At 43.9% G+C, this 17,327-nt stretch overlaps 1 protein-coding gene and 1 long non-coding RNA gene across 2 annotated transcripts in view; one reads left to right on the top strand and one right to left on the bottom strand.

Moving 5' to 3' along the window:
• CARD9 (caspase recruitment domain family member 9) overlaps positions 1-17,327 on the top strand; it is a 56,590-nt gene that overhangs the window by 18,496 nt on the left and 20,767 nt on the right. The window contains exons 2-6 of the mRNA XM_075185841.1: positions 1,422-1,627; positions 7,913-8,050; positions 11,971-12,296; positions 14,694-14,873; positions 16,163-16,318. Of these exons, the coding sequence (XP_075041942.1) occupies positions 1,447-1,627; positions 7,913-8,050; positions 11,971-12,296; positions 14,694-14,873; positions 16,163-16,318 (981 nt within the window). The 5' untranslated portion in view covers positions 1,422-1,446. The remainder of the gene's footprint in view (positions 1-1,421; positions 1,628-7,912; positions 8,051-11,970; positions 12,297-14,693; positions 14,874-16,162; positions 16,319-17,327) is intronic.
• The window catches only part of LOC142101380 (uncharacterized), a 535,334-nt gene continuing 520,979 nt past the window's right edge, over positions 2,973-17,327 (bottom strand). The window contains exon 4 of the long non-coding RNA XR_012678991.1: positions 2,973-3,046. This is a non-coding gene — a long non-coding RNA (uncharacterized LOC142101380). The remainder of the gene's footprint in view (positions 3,047-17,327) is intronic.

Raw genomic sequence — 17,327 nt, 5'->3', positions numbered from 1 at the left:
AAGAGGCATGATTTCTTCAATATATAGTCTAATTCTCGATAGATTATTGGTCTCTGGAAGTGTTCATGAACGAGAGTGGGAGAGGGACTTGGGTCCCCCCCCCCCTGGAGGAGGACTGCTGGGAGATCATCAGAGCGAATGTAGCCTCTAGTTCCATCTCTACATTAATTAAGGAGAATGCATATAAAATACTTTACAGGTGGTATCTTACGCCTGATAGACTGGCTAAAATGTACCCCACTGTCTCACCTGCTTGCTGGCGGGAATGTGGTCATAGAGGCACCCTCTTTCATATCTGGTGGTCTTGCCCTGTCATTTCCTCCTTCTGGGATAGGGTGACTACCCTCCTTTCCTCTCTTTTCCAATACCCCGTTCAGAAAGACCCTTGGTCCTTTCTCCTCTGTTACCCTTTACAAAATGCGGATGTCCAATCTGCAAAACTGACCTCGCATATTCTGGCGGCTGCTAGGTGCTTGATAGCCAAATGCTGGAAAAGCGCAGCACCCACCCACGTCTTCTCTCTAAAAACATATGTCTGGTTTATTGCTAGTATGGAAAAAAATCACCCTCCACCTGCAAGATAGAGATAATAAGTTCTACCAAATTTGGGCCCCTTGGTTGCACCAATAATACCCCTAACACTCGCCCTCCCATAAATGGCCTAGTCCATACTGGATACTTCTGTTTATAATATCCCTGTAGGTTAAGTTATGCTCCCTGATATCTGAAAGTCCTCCCGGTCTTGTCTTACTATGGCAGACTACCCCAGCCCCTCCCCCCTCCCTCCCACTCTCCCACTACCTTTATAATAATATGGATATTGCTTGTGCCAATACAATTTTTCATCCATGTATTATGTTTTGTTTTGCATAGCAATTACTGATATGCTTTGTGACAGTGCTTGTTTCTCCTTCCTGCTATCGTTTGGATTGTATGCTGTCACCCATGTGGATTTAATACACTTTGAGTTATAAAAAAATAAAAAAAATAAACCCTTCATCCCTTCATATCATCTGAAACTACAACTCTCTATTGATTTTGACAATACATCACGACACCATCAGTCTGATGTACAGTGTATTTAGTACTATGGTAACTGCTGCTAGATATTTAGGATGTAAATGAGGAATAAGCAACATATATCTCTGTACATTTATAATCTGTACTTTTTTTATATTGTTTTCATATGTTTCTATTTTGTATTTAATACCCCTTAGGGTTTAACCTTTGGTGTTGCATTTATATTTAAATTAATCCTGTTTATGGTTTAAATATTGTTTTAATGTTTAACGACTGTAGTTTACCCTGTTTTTCATCTTTCTCTATTTTTAGCTTCTTTGTTAGAATGTATTTCTGGTCATATCCTAATGCATCTACGGAATGTTGCAGAACTAAGATAATATTCTCACCCTTTTGTATAGTTATACGTTTAGATATTTTTTCATCATGTCAGAAGAGGAGGATGAAGATTGTTGGAGTAAACTTGAACATTACCGGGTCAAGTTGATCTCTGTCATAGATCCTAACAGAATAACCCCCTACCTCCGCCAGTGTCGCGTCCTAAACAGCGATGATGAAGAGCAAGTTTTTAATGACCCCAACCTCGTTATCCGCAAAAGAAAAGTGGGTGAGTTTTGTACTAGCTGCTGCCGCTCACAAGTGACCTATTATTTACATTATTTGGTGGAATGCAATTATGCGCGATGTTCCTCAGAACATTGTGGCTGTGGGATTTTTACAGAAATATCCGCTGATTTTTTTTCTGTGCGAGAAAAAATGAGCAGAGATTGTACTGTAGTAACGGTAAAACTGCGCAGCCGTGATCTGCGCAATATTGTGGCTAATTTAATTCCCCCCTTTGTGATCGTTACCTGAAATACTTTGTAGATTAATACACTGCTTATATATAAATTATACTTTGGCCCCTAAGATGCAATACTAAGACTACAAACACACAAGCAGCCACAGTATAGAAAATTTCTCAGTACTGTTACCTAGGGCAAAGAGACAGACGGGAAGAGAGGGATTGAAATGGGTGAAAGAGACAGACAGGAGGAGGAGTGTTAGAGACACGTAGATAGAGAGAAGGAATTGAGAAGCAATAGTATAGTTCCTAATGAGGTGCTGTTACCCAGTGTGCTGAGACAAATGGAAGGAAAGAGATTCATTTGGGGGAAATAGAGAGAGAGGAACATTAAGGAACAAGTAGAAGACAGAAGAAAGAAGTAATAGAGAGACAGATAGGAGGAAGTGAGGAACCACTGTATAGTACTATGCAAAGCTGTTAACCAGAGAAGAGAGACAAGAAAAGAGCGAGATCCAAATGATTAAAGACAGACAGGGGAAAGAAGAGTCGTAGGAGAGACTCAGAGAGTGGTGAATTAAATTGGCGTAAAATATAAATGTGTTACAGAGTGTATAGAAATGTACTGAAATGGAATATGCTCTATGAGGATGAGAATAAATAAAGTGTGAGTCATTGGCCACCCACCAAGGAATGTCCTTATTGACCCCATTTGTTGGGCCAGGTAGGGAGAAGAGTGCCATCTGTATAGACCGGGGTTCAGAGTCAGAATCAGGTGACTGTAGGCCTGACTATTTCTTCACATAAGTTTCTATTTTTATTAACACACCTTCCCCCTCTCGGATCATCACCTTATCAGCTACTCACTCACCCCCACTGCTCTAACCTCTCTACTGTCTAACTCTACCAAGCCTCCTCATACTCGCAGAAATCTGAATCCTATTAATCTTCAACAATTTTCCACCTCTCTCCAACACCTTCTCTCCCCTATCTCTACATTCTCATCCCCTGAGATGGCAATACCTCATTTTCACCTAACCTTAGCAACGGCCCTTGATCAAGTGGCTCCAGAGACGCTACATACTACACGTCGACTTAGATGTCAACCGTGGCACACTAAAGCAACACGAAATCTTCAAAAACTGTCCCATAAAGCAGAATGTCACTGGCGTAAATCTCGAAGCTCTAATGACTTCTTCACAAATATTTCTGTCTACCACTCCTATCGAAATGCTCTGGACACTGCAAAACAAACATACTTCCAATCTCTTATCTATGCTCAGGCTTCTAACCCCAAACGCCTTTTCAATACATTTAAACATCTTCTCAATCCTCCCACCCCGAACCCTCCATCTACTATCAGTGCTCAGGATCTTGCTTCCTACTTCAAGGACAAGATTGACAAGATCAGACTAGAAATGGTATCCTCTTCCTCGACAATTCCTTCCCACTACCCTCTGACACCCTCTCTTCATTTGACCCCACAAATGAAGAGGAAATTTCTACGCTCTTATCTTCCTACTCTACCTCCTGTCCTCTTGATCCTATTCCCTCGCAAATTGGTAGATCCCTGTCTCCTGTACTCATTTCACCTCTAACTGAAATCTGTAATCTCTCACACCTCTCTACTGGCATCTTTCCATCACTATACAAGCATGCAGTGATTACTCCTATTCTAAAAAAACAAAACTCCGACCCAAACTCTCTCTCAAATTACCGTCCCATATCTCAGCTCCCATGCCCCTCCAAGCTTCTAGAGAAACTTGCCTACACTCGCCTCACACGCTTTCTTTCCGCAAACAACCTGTTGGATCCTCTTCAGTCTGGCTTTCGTTCTCAACACTCCACAGAGACTGCGCTGACCAAGGTTGTCAATGATCTGATCACTGCTAAAACCACGCCATTACTCTCTCCTGATTCTCCTGGATCTCTCGGCTGCATTTGACACCGTTGACCACTGTCTTCTCATACAAACGTGTCAACCCTGGGTCTTCAAGACACTGTTCTATCCTGGTTCTCATCCTACCTCACTAATCGCTCTTTCACTGTTAATTTCTCTGGAACCACCTCTGCTCTGCTTCCCCTATCAGTTGGAGTACCGCAAGGCTCAGTGCTAGGTCCTCTGCTGTTCTCTATCTATACCGCTTCTCTTGGAAATCTAATAAGTTCCTATGGCTTTCAGTATCATCTCTATGCGGATGATACCCAAATCTATCTATCCTCTCCTGATCTCTCGACATCTGTGTTGTCCCGTGTAACTGACTGTCTTTCTGCCATTTCATCTTGGATGTCTTCTCGCCAACTCAAACTTAATCTTTCTAAAACAGAGTTAATAATATTCCCACCCACCAACAAGAGCATACCTGACATTTCTATCTCTGTTGATAACATGACCATAAATCCCACCCCACAAGCTCGCTGCCTAGGTGTAATCCTTGACTCACACCTATCCTTTGTTCCCCACATTGAATCTATATCTAAATCATGTTACATACATCTAAAGAACATTTCCAGAATTCGCACTTATCTCACGCAAGACACTGCAAAAACCTTAATTCATGCACTTATCATCTCCCGCATTGACTATTGCAATTCCCTCCTTACTGGTCTTCCCAAAAACAGACTCAAACCCCTACAATCTATTTTGCACGCTGCGGCAAGACTGATTTTCCTTGTAAATCGTTATTCCTCTGTTAAATTACTCTGTATTATTATTATTATTATTATTATCATTTATTTGTTAGGCGCCACAAGGTATCCGCAGCGCCGCACACAGTACTAACAGTAGACTATACAGGGTGAAACCATACAGAACAATGAACAAAAAGTACCAATACTTCAGAAACTCCGGCCAGTCATATGCAGTAAAGACGGAGCGGAAGAACAGGTATGGAGACAGGAGGGGAGGGGGCCCTGCTCATACGAGCTTACATCCTAAGGGAGGGTAAACAGACCAGGCACAAGAGGAGCCAGTTGAGGCAAGAGGAGAGAAGGGAGGACGAGCTAAAGGAAGGAGATGGGGGTTAAGTGGATGGTTGGTAGGCTTTGAGGAAGAGGTGAGTTTTGAGTGCACGTTTGAAGTAGCACAGAGTAGGAGAGAGACTGATGGAACGAGGGAGGTCGTTCCAGAGAAGGGGGGCTGCACGGGAAAAGTCTTGGATTCTGGAGTGGGAAGAGGTGATAAGAGTGGAGGAGAGGCGGTGGTCGTTGGCCGAGCGCAGGGAGCGGGCAGGAGTGTGAATGGAGAGGAGGTTAGAGATATAAGGGGCAGTAGAGTTGGAGAGATCCTTGTAAGTAGTGGTGAGGAGTTTGAAAAGGATTCTGTAGGGGAAAGGGAGCCAGTGTAAGGCAAGGCAAAGAGGGGAGGCAGAGGAGGAGCGGCGTGAGAGGAAGATGAGTCTTGCGGCCGCATTGAGTATAGAGCGGAGGGGGGAGAGATGGGAGTGGGGGAGGCCAGTAAGGAGGAGGTTACAGTAATCGAGGCGGGAGATGATGAGAGCGTGGATGACAGTTTTGGTGGCATACTGAGAGAGAAAAGGACGGATGCGGGCGATGTTGCGTAGTTGGAAGCGACAGGCTTGGGCAAGGGAATGAATGTGGGGGGCAAAAGAGAGAGAGGAGTCGAGGGTGACACCCAGGCAGCGAAGTTGGGTGACAGAGGAGATGGTGGTGTTGTTGACAACAATAGAGAGGTCATGGTGGGATGGGAGTCTGGGCGGAGGAAAGACAATGAGTTCAGTTTTAGAGATGTTGATTTTGAGAAAGCGCTCGGACATCCGGGAGGAGATGGCGGAGAGGCAGTCGGATACCCGAGCGAGGAGGGTGGAGGAAAGATCAGGAGAGGAGATATAGAGTTGAATGTTGTCAGCATAAAGGTGATGCTGAAGACCGAAGGAGGAGATGAGAGCACCAAGGGAGGAAGTGTAGAGCGAAAAGAGTAGAGGGCCAATAACAGAGCCCTGCGGGACTCCTACGGGGAGAGGGGAGGGGGAGGAGGAAGAACCAGACATGGATACAGAGAAAGAGCGATTAGCGAGGTATGAGGCGAACCAGAGAGGCCGAGAATATGTATGTCTCTACACTGGCTGATTGTCTTCTACCGAATCCAATATAAAATACTTTTATTAACCTAAAAGGCCATCAACAAAGCTGCACCAACATACATCTCCTCTCTTGTCTCAAAATATCTCCCAAATCGGCAACTCCGTTCTGCAAAAGATCTGCGTCTCTCATCCACCCTCATTACATCCTCCCATTCCAGGCTACAGGACTTTTTTCGGGCTGCACCCACTCTATGGAACTTTCTCCCTCGCACAATAAGACTCTCCTCTGGTCTACAAACTTTCAAGCGTTCTCTGAAAACCTACCTATTCAGACAAGCTTATAATATTCCTCAACCACCCTCTTAACCTCACTACCTTTAGCCTGTTACCGCCTGTTACACAATTTCACACAAGACAACTACCCCCTGACCAACATTGTTGTGTGACAGGATCATTTAGCTTATGAGTCACTTTTACCTTTGCAGTCTGGCTGGGCCAAGATGCAAAATGTAGACTTAACCTCATGTGTCAATCTCCCATTGTCCCATAGATTGTAAGCTTGTGAGCAGGGTCTTCTCACCTCTTTGTCTGTCTGTTTTACCCAGTTCGTTTATTAGTTTATTATGTTTGTCCCCAATTGTAAAGCGCTACGGAATATGTTGGCGCTATATAAATAAATGATGATGATGATGATGAAATAAACATGTCAAAAAGGGTATTTCACTGGTATTGGGGGCATTACAGCAGACCAAAGCAGGGCCGTAGCTAGGGCTGTGAGACAGGGGCGATCGCCCAGGGCGCAACACTGAAGGGGGGCGCAATTTAGGAGCATTTGTCTTTCTCGCCCCAGGCACTAGAATTCTAAGTTACGGCTCTGGACTCACACTGGTACACCCTCACACCTACCCTATTCCCACCTATACTACTCACACTGGTACACCCTCACACCTACCCTATTCCCACCTATACTACTCACACTGGTACACCCTCACACCTACCCTATTCCCACCTATACTACTCACACTGCTACACCCTCACACCTACCCTACTCCCACCTATACTACTCACACTGGTACACCCTCACACCTACCCTATTCCCACCCATACTACTCACACTGGTACACCCTCACACCTACCCTATTCCCACCTATACTACTCACACTGGTACACCCTCACACCTACCCTACTCCCATCCATACTACTCACACTGGTACACCCTCACACCTACCCTACTCCCACCTATACTACTCACACTGGTACACCCTCACACCTACCCTACTCCCACCTATACTACTCACACTGGTACACCCTCACACCTACCCTACTCCCACCTATACTACTCACACTGGTACACCCTCACACCTACCCTACTCCCACCTATACTACTCACACTGGTACACCCTCACACCTACCCTCCTCCACCTATACTACTCACACTGGTACACCCTCACACCTACCCTATTCCCACCTATACTACTCACACTGGTACACCCTCACACCTACCCTACTCCCACCTATACTACTCACACTGGTACACCCTCACACCTACCCTACTCCCACCTATACTACTCACACTGGTACACCCTCACACCTACCCTACTCCCACCTATACTACTCACACTGGCACACCCTCACACCTACCCTAATCCCACCTATACTACTCACACTGTCACACAGATATTTTTTAATATTATGGCTATTATTATTTTTATTATTATAATATCTTATGGTTATAGACATTAATATTTCCACATTCCTTAAGTAAATTAATAGATATTGATCAACTATGAAAAGTTTATTAAAAGTCAAATTCCAGCAAACAAATTTAAACTACAGCAATGAATCAACGATTGATTTGGTTTACTATACACTAGAATTAAATAAATGCAACAAGTGCATGTACAGTTACTTGTACTCGGTGGAAATATGTGTTGTTTGTTGTTTTTATTTATTAAGCATTTGAAAACCAGTGTTCAGTATTTTGAACCCATCCAGGTGCTGTGTTTTCTGTGCACGTGATAGTGAGGTAATATTAATACATATAACTGTGTGTTCTTCCATACAGGTGTTCTCCTGGACATCCTCCAGCGGACGGGGTGTAAAGGATACAGCGCATTCCTGGAGAGTCTGGAACTTTATTACCCCCACCTGTTTCTGAAAATAACTGGCAAGGAGCCCACCCGTGTCTTCTCCATGATCATAGGCAAGTTTGTATGGCACATTCCTGTGTCTATCTCAGCTGAAGATCTGGTGCTTCTCCTGTTCTGTGCCCCTCATCATTGCTAATATTCCTCGTCCTCCCACAGTAGTGCACACGCTCAGTTCAGTAACACTCAGTACAGTAGAAATGACCGACACGGTGACTGCAGTATGGACATGTGGGGAGCACAGAGACTCGTCACCCTGCAGTCAGTTCATAATGCATCCAAAAAGTAACATTAGGGGCTAGACTGTGAGGTGAGAACATGCTGGTATGAGGGGCCCGGCAGCTATAATGCAGTAACAGATTCTGCACATTCTCGGTGGAACCTGTGTACACCGTATATTTCTTTTCTTTTTTTTTTTTTTTATAAGATATTTTATTACGTTTTACAGACAAAAAGGGAAACGAGCAATACAGGTGGAAGAGCTACAAAATAAGGAGCATATTGTTATCGGTATTAAGATGCACAAGAGAATTTAAGGAGAGTAGGAGGGAGGGGAAAGAAAGAGGGAAGAATAGAAGTAAGAGGGACGGTGGAAATCACTAGCCAAAGCGGAGAGAAAGGAAAGTATGGAGAAGATGGGGAACCATGATAAGGTTTAAAGTTAATAGCTGGGGCTCAAGGGCCTTAAACTGCAAGAGGGGAGGAGGCTCCGTGATGCTCAGTCCAAGGACTCCAGACCTTATCGAATTGGACAGAAGTATGGCGGAGGATGCTAGTCATATACTCCATGTGGTAGACCTGCCAAATGCGGCCGATAACCGATGGCAGAGAGGGAGGACTCGGGTTTTTCCAAAATAGAGCAATTTGGCATCTAGCAGCACTAAGCATATGTGTGATGACTTTCTGAGTTGTTTTTGATATCTTGGGAATAGAACGAGGGAGTACGGAAAACGACAGAGATGGGGGAAGAGAGATCTGAGTGACATCGGAAATCAACCGATGGACCGACTTCCAGAAAGGAAGTAGTTTTGGGCAATGCCACCATATGTGAGACAGGATGCCTTCCCAACCACATCGACGCCAGCATAGCGATGAGGAGCCTGGGTATATCATATGGAGACGGTGAGGGACCAAATACCAACGGTAAAAGATCTTGCGACTGTTTTCGCTTATCTTACAGCAAATAGAGGTCTTAGAAAGATTCAGATGAATCTTAACCCATTCCACGGGAGAGACCGACTCCCCCATGTCCTCCTCCCACTTGAGCTCATGAGAATCCTTGGGAGGGCAATTGTATTTCACCATAAGGCGGTAGAATGTGGAGATCAAGCCCTGAGATGAAGAACGAAGACTACAAAAGGAGACCAGGGGAGAAGTTAAATGTATATCAGTGACTGTACGTCGGATAGAGTTATAGAAATGTCGAAGTTGTAGGTATTGGAAAAAGCAGGAATAAGTGCGAAAGCGCGTCTGAATGTCAGTAAAAGAAGAAAAGATTTGCAGAGGCATAATGTCGGAGAGAAAGTTGATGCCACAACGCGTCCAATAGAGAAATTGAATTGGGGGAAGGAGGGATTATTCCAAAGAGGCGTCATACGCCATGAGTTGGGAGCTAAACTATATGAGGAGACTGTATGAGTCCAAGAAGCAAGTGAGAATGCTAGTGGAGGGGGGAGCTGGGAGGAGGGAGGCCAATGTTTGGGTTTAAGCCAAAAAAGCAAGGAGGGCGGAGTAGTGTCTGCGAGAGCAGATTCAATATCGACCCAAACTCGCCGTCCTGGAGGAGAGTGAAGTAATACACACTGGGTGAGGTGGGTAGCACGATAATTTTTGAGGAAGTGGGGAACGCCCAGGCCTCCTTCTTGGATAGATTTGTGACTAGTCTGCATACGAATTCTGGGCTTCCTTGCAGACCAGACAAATTTGGTGGCCATTTGTTGAAGGAGCTTAAAGGAGTTAGCAGGGATTTTAAGGGGTAAAGTCTGAAACAGGTATAAAAGCTGAGGGAGGATGTTCATTTTAAGGGAATTTATTCTGCCCGTCCAGGAGATAATGAGTTTATCCCACTTTAAAAGGTCAGCCTTAATGGCTGAAAATAAAGAGGGGAAGTTTGCCGCATACAGCTGCTCGTAGAGTCTAGTGAGATAGATCCCGAGGTATTTTAGTTTGTGGGGCTGCCATCTAAAATCGAAGCTGGATTTGAGTGTTGACAGAAGAGTTGAGGGGATATTGAGGTCCAGGATTTCTGATTTGGAGGCATTGATTTTGTAATTGGAAAGAGTGCCAAAGAGAGTGATGTCCTTGAGTAGATTTGAGAGCGATATGAGGGGGTTTGTGACTGATAAAGAATATCGTCTGCGTATAGAGATATTTTATGCTCGGAGGAACCTACACGAACACCGGAGAGATCAGGATTAATACGGATTTTGCGAGCCAGAAGTTCAATCATTAGTGCGAAGATAAGTGGGGATAATGGACACCCCTGTCGCGTGCCGTTTCGGATTTCAAAGGGAGAGGACTGAAAGCCATTAGCTAGAACGGAAGCTCTCGGGATAAAGTATAGGGAGGCAACGCCCCGAAGGAAGGGGCCCTTCAGGCCCATGACCTCGAGGGTCCTCTGCATATAGGGCCAGGCCACCCGATCAAAAGCCTTCTCCGCGTCTAAGGCTATGAGCAGGGTGGGGATATTGTGTGAGTTGGAAACGTGAGTCAAATTAATTGCTCGCCGAGTGTTGTCCGATGCCTGACGGCCCGGGATAAAACCGACCTGGTCGGGATGAACGAGAGAGGTGATGATAGAGTTCAGGCGATTAGCGAACCATATATTTCTTAATGAGCACCATTAATGAACATTTTGTGATGTATCGCATATAAAAACTGCATTTATATCATGTTAACCAGTTTATCTGTCACCTACTGTCAGTGGTCGTCTTATTGTGCGCTGATCCAATGCTGCCGATCCGTCCACTTGGACATAGGGACAGTTACACTGTAATAAATAGGGACAGTTACACTGTAATAAATAGGGAGAGTTAGACTGTAATAAATAGGGAGAGTTAGACTGTAATAAATAGGGAGAGTTAGACTGTATTAAATAGGGAGAGTTAGACTGTAATAAATAGGGAGAGTTAGACTGTAATAAATAGGGAGAGTTAGACTGTAATAAATAGGGAGAGTTAGACTGTAATAAATAGGGAGAGTTAGACTGTATTAAATAGGGAGAGTTAGACTGTAATAAATAGGGAGAGTTAGACTGTAATAAATAGGGAGAGTTAGACTGTAATAAATAGGGAGAGTTAGACTGTAATAAATAGGGAGAGTTAGACTGTAATAAATAGGGAGAGTTAGACTGTAATAAATAGGGAGAGTTAGACTGTAATAAATAGGGAGAGTTAGACTGTAATAAATAGGGAGAGTTAGACTGTAATAAATAGGGAGAGTTAGACTGTAATAAATAGGGAGAGTTAGACTGTAATAAATAGGGAGAGTTAGACTGTAATAAATAGGGAGAGTTAGACTGTAATAAATAGGGAGAGTTAGACTGTAATAAATAGGGAGAGTTAGACTGTAATAAATAGGGAGAGTTAGACTGTAATAAATAGGGAGAGTTGCACTGTAATAAATAGGGAGAGTTAGACTGTAATAAATAGGGAGAGTTAGACTGTAATAAATAGGGAGAGTTGCACTGTAATAAATAGGGAGAGTTAGACTGTAATAAATAGGGAGAGTTAGACTGTAATAAATAGGGAGAGTTAGACTGTAATAAATAGGGAGAGTTAGACTGTAATAAATAGGGAGAGTTAGACTGTAATAAATAGGGAGAGTTAGACTGTAATAAATAGGGAGAGTTAGACTGTAATAAATAGGGAGAGTTGCACTGTAATAAATAGGGAGAGTTGCACTGTATTAAATAGGGACAGTGCACATCCTCCTGGCTCTGTATTTGTGAATACGCTCTATGTGTTTCTCCATATAGACACGGCCGGAGAGTCCAGTCTGACCCAGCTTCTCATGAACGAGATGTTAAAACTCCAGAACACCATCCAGGAGGAGCGTAGAAAGTACAAGGAGCTGAATGTTCTTCTCTGCGAGAAGGAGGACATCATCCGACAGACGCAGGTGAAGGACAGCGAGCTGAGAAAACACCAGGAGAGAGTCCTTAAGATGAAAGAGGAGATGCACAGCTTCAACCAAGAGCTAAAGAAGTGCAAGGATGAAAACTACGAGCTGGCCATGAAATACGCTCGTCAGAGCGAGGAGAAGAACAGCGCGCTCATGAAGAGCAGAGACTTGCAGCTCGAGGTCAGTAGTCAGTGCTGGAACCTTAACTGGTTTACAAGTCAATGTTGAGATCTTTACACCAAGACCAGTCTGGATCCTGAGCATTTTATCATCTTTTATTTCTGGGTCATTGCACTATTTAAGGGGATTTTTCATATGTGAAGAAGCAATATAAAGAGAAGTTGCCCTAATAGTAATATGTTGGGGGGGAAGGGGTGGAGAGCAACAGGTACAAATCTCACAGAAACTTGAACATCAAACATAGGTAAACAAGTATACAGTAGTCCTGGGAAACATGGCACCCAGCTCGGAGGATCCAGAGGCGTCTTATAACCGAGGCTGTGAGAGGCCAGGGGTAGGCTACTAAGGTACCTAGGAGCACAAACAAGGTCAAACTTGTGAGACTTGTAGTGGAGATAGTAATACCTTTCAATTGTCTGAGGACCATATAAAAGTATTTATTAATACTCATGAGTCAGGAGAGAATCCTAAATCCATCACTAAAAACTTAGAGCCTCCCTCAATGGTCAATTCAGCACTATTGTTACTCATCTCAATCTAAGAGCAACTTGTATAATACCACAGTAGGTGAGGAAGGAGCTGTGGTAAAGGCTAAAGGAATGTCTTGTTTTGTGCAAGATCCATAGCAAAAACGCTAACTTTTTAGTACATCATCCTCTGGAGGAACGCCAGCCCTTACAGCTTACATATCTCCATTACACTCATCATTGGAGACCTTGATCCTACATAGACACAGGGTATAAAGGCCGTTCAGCCTCCCCTAATAGCAAGTACATAAATGTCCATTCCCTAATTCTAGGAACCTGGACTGACCGTGCGTGTCTGGTCAATATATGCAGTGATTAGTCCCAATTGATTCACAATGTCTGTTAATACTTTTAACTTCCAAAGATGACTTTTGGATCACAATTACCATACTTACCGACATCTGGAGCTTAGACCTGGTACTCCCCACATATGTCACTTCGCAGCTGACATTCTTTAGTTACCTCTGCCATACTCATCATAGTAAATGGATCCTCTGGATCTGGAACAATGTCCAAACTTTATTCTGCTGGTGCTGTCTTGGTTCCCAGCTCAGGTTCCATATCACATTGCTTCTTTGCATCATCCTCCAATAATGTGCGAACCAGCTCCTTTCTAGTTTTATCTGTCTAACCTAACTATATATATATATATATATATATATATATATATATATATATATATATATATATATATATATATATATATATTCTACTATATAAATGCCTAGTGGCGTTTGTGAAAAAAAAAAAAAAGCTGCAGCGCCACCTGCTGGGCAGAGTTATACACTGACCTATTTATTTCTTGAAGGAGAAGTGACAGTTGGGAGTGGTTGCCGGGGGTGACAGTGGGGAGTTTTTAACACCTTAAGTAGCTTGATGAAGGATGTGGCGATGAAGATGAAGGATGAGGTGACGGAGAAGAATGATGAGGTGGTGACGTGAACAAAACCACGTTAAAAAAGGGCGCTTGCGTCGGGAAGTAACGCTCTTCCCCTGAGGAGGCCTGGGCTAGGCCCAAATGCATGACAAGAACCTTTTTAACACCTTAAGTAGCTTGATTTGACTAGAATACATGAGTACCATGCACGGGTTAACTTGTGTGTGTGTGTGTGTGTGTGTGTATATGTATATATATATATATATATATATATGTGTATATGTATATATATGTATGTATATGTGTGTATAGTGGTTTATGGGTCATCAAAGCTTTCCGTTCTGTTGAGGATAACTGGGAAGAGCCTTCTTTCTCCCATACTCTACTGAAATATTGTCCCACCATTATGTAGGAGTTTATGGTGCAATTAGCAAAACTCGATACGAACATTACAATCACTTTATAGTGACACCTGTTTTCTAAACTTCAAAGCTAAAGCATCATTTTGTATGATGGTTCATATTTTTCTTCAGATTATGTTTTCACACAGGGCCCTCTTAAGACCATCTTGGGCCCCCGGGCACAGCAGTGCACCGGGGCCCCTATATATAAAAAAAATAAAAAAATGATAATATATATGGGCCCGTCGGAGGAAGCCAAAAAAAAAAAACCAGGAAAAAGAAAAGAAGAAAATACTCTTTTTTTTTTCTTCCAGGTTTTTTTTTTTTTTTTGGGCTTCCTCCGACGGGCCTCCCTGGGCTGCAGGGCCCCCAGGCACCTGCCCATTGAGCCCTATGGAAAAGACGGCCCTGTTTTCACAAGGTCTGTAGCTCTGCAGATGACCCAGCATGCCTTAGGCTAACAAGGCATGCTGGGACTTCTACTTATACATTGGTTACAAAGCAAAAGGTTGCAACTCCTTTTTTAAGCTGCTCTTCCAATTTCTCACAGGAATTTTGACTGTCCCTTTTAACTCTTCACAATTGAACACAGATAGAGAAGTTAAAACACAACCTGATGAAGGCTGAAGATGACTGTAAACTGGAGCGGAAACAAACAATGAAATTAAAAAATGCTATCGAAAAAAAACCGAGCCAGGATGTCATCTATGAACTGCAGCGCGAGAACCAGCTTCTGAAAGCCAAAATTCAGGAACTAGACAATCTTCCACAGGTAGGAACCACTGCTCTCCCCATCTAATGCAAATCCCGTCCTCAGTTGCCCTCCACCCTGGTTATTGTGTTACTAGTAGATATCCCTATAGGACAAAGAATGTAAAACTCTCCAACTGTTGTGGAACTTTAAGTTTCTTCTTCCAAGGTACAACAGCTTTTATAATATGGAATAATGCACTGAAGCCTTTCAGATATGAAACATGTTACTATATTATTAAGGTGCCTTTTATCTAGTGTCATAACACCTTGTGGAATTCTGTGTTTATCTCCTTCTTGTTACCAATTTTTAACCAGTCAGATCATTGGATGTTCACAGCAGCACAGAATATTTCAGTGATTGGGCAGGTAGGAGGTGGTGACCTATCCAATTGTGTGATTGTTATTGAGGACAGGGCTGCATGTGAGAGGGGCAGTGCTATGATGTGAGGAGGGGAATGGAGGCAGCAGGAAGCCGCAGACTGAGAGTTATATAGTGGAAGGAGCAGGGTCCCCAGCAGCACAGAGTATATCAGGAGATGAGTGATGTGATAGTGAGGACAGGGCTGCATGTGACAGGGGCAGTGACATGATGTGAGGAGGGGAATGGAGGCAGCAGGAAGCCACAGACTGAGAGTTATATAGTGGAAGGAGCAGGGTCCCCAGCAGCACAGAGTATATCAGGAGATGAGTGATGTGTAGTGAGGAGAGGGCTGCATGTGACAGGGGCAGTGACATGATGTGAGGAGGGGAATGGAGGCAGCAGGAAGCCACAGACTGAGAGTTATATAGTGGAAGGAGCAGGGTCCTCCAGCAGCACAGAGTATATCAGGAGATGAGTGATGTGTTAGTGAGGACAGGGCTGCATGTGACAGGGGCAGTGACATGATGTGAGGAGGGGGATGGAGGCAGCAGGAAGCCACAGACTGAGAGTTATATAGTGGAAGGAGCAGGGCACAGAGCAGTGATGTGAGGCTCCTGAAAGATTGTAGTGGCAAACCAATGACTATATGAAACAAAGTTCTTACATTCAACTTTAGGAAACATACATTTTTGTAGCCAATAGTTGACATTATTCAGAAAGAGATAAAATGGGCAGTTTAGAAGAAAGAGAGACAGTCGGGTTTTGTGTCCAAAAGAAGGAAATCTTGTATGTTTGGTAAATGAAGAATCCTGTTGCATATATGTTACTATTTTACATATATGCTACTACTTTAAGCTGTGGTTTTGGTTTTTATGTTGTTCGTTAGGTGTCTTACATGAGTGCCAGCTATTGCTTCTGGACAAATGTATTTTATGTAACCGTTTTAGAATTTACCCAAAGAAGGGACAACAGAGAAGACGAGATTGTACATCCAGAATCTAGAAGAGGATCGCAGACAGGCCTTGGAGCAGCACCAGGATATGGTGAATAACGTCTACACCCTGAAAATGAGTCTGCAGCAAGTGGAGGATCTCCGTGATAAGGTAGCTGCTCTTTACAACAATGCACAGTGCTGTGCACCAACAATAAGCATTTATACCGCTTACTATCCGTTAACCAACACACAATGGGGATGGAGCCAATAATCATTATAGGGCAGCCTAAATATTAATTGGGAACCAGTAACATCACTCATCTTGTGGGCTGCAGCTCACTGACAACAAGTGATATCACTGGGGCAGACATTATATGGGCTTTCATGGTAACAAAGTTCTTAGCGTTCTTGTCTTGCAGTACTTAGCTCTTGGGTTTGATTCTGAGCCGGATGCTGGCCATTTGGAGTTTCTATGTTACCCCTATGTCTGTGTGTGCTTCCTCTCAGTGCTTCAGTTTCCTCCCAGATCCTAAAATACCTTAGTGTGTATGCTGTGTGTCTGTGGTAGATCCGAAGCGCTGCAAGAGTGGTGTCACAACGTGTTATCTGCTAGTAGTTGACACAACTGGGCACAGAGGTGCAAAGTCTAACACACCCCCGGGGTTCACCAGGGACCTCTGCAGGTTTGGTCTTAGCTGCATGGGACGTGCAGGTCGCAGCCCTCAGAATCAGTCGCTAGCGAGGGAGCTGCAGTCATCAGTAGGGTGTAGTGGACAAGCTGGGTCTGTACAAGAGCGAGCAATGGAAGTGCCGAGAGGTACTCAGAAGTGTAGTCTGGGCAGCGGACAGGAGCTCCAAAGACTGAATCAGAACCAGAGGAGAAATGTGGAATGGATAGCACACAGGAAGCAGAACTAGATCGCAGGGGAGGTGATGCAAAATACTTCAGAAGTCCAATTGCAATCCCGATGGGACATCAGCTGACTGCCAGTAAGAAAGCCTAAATCTGTGTCCTGCTGCCTAGCAATGGGTGTGTATGCCCAGCCCTGCTGACTGCTGCTGTTCCATGTCGTCTGTCTGCTCTCATTGTGAGGTCACCACAGGGACAGTTATAACACTCATTATGTCACACCCTGTTTGTCGCTCCCCGAACATCCGCCTAAATTCTTCTACTGGTA

The sequence above is a fragment of the Mixophyes fleayi genome, chromosome 9 (assembly GCF_038048845.1).
Source record: "Mixophyes fleayi isolate aMixFle1 chromosome 9, aMixFle1.hap1, whole genome shotgun sequence".
NCBI classification, from domain to species: domain Eukaryota; kingdom Metazoa; phylum Chordata; class Amphibia; order Anura; family Limnodynastidae; genus Mixophyes; species Mixophyes fleayi.
This window is presented reverse-complemented; position numbering and strand designations above follow the sequence as displayed.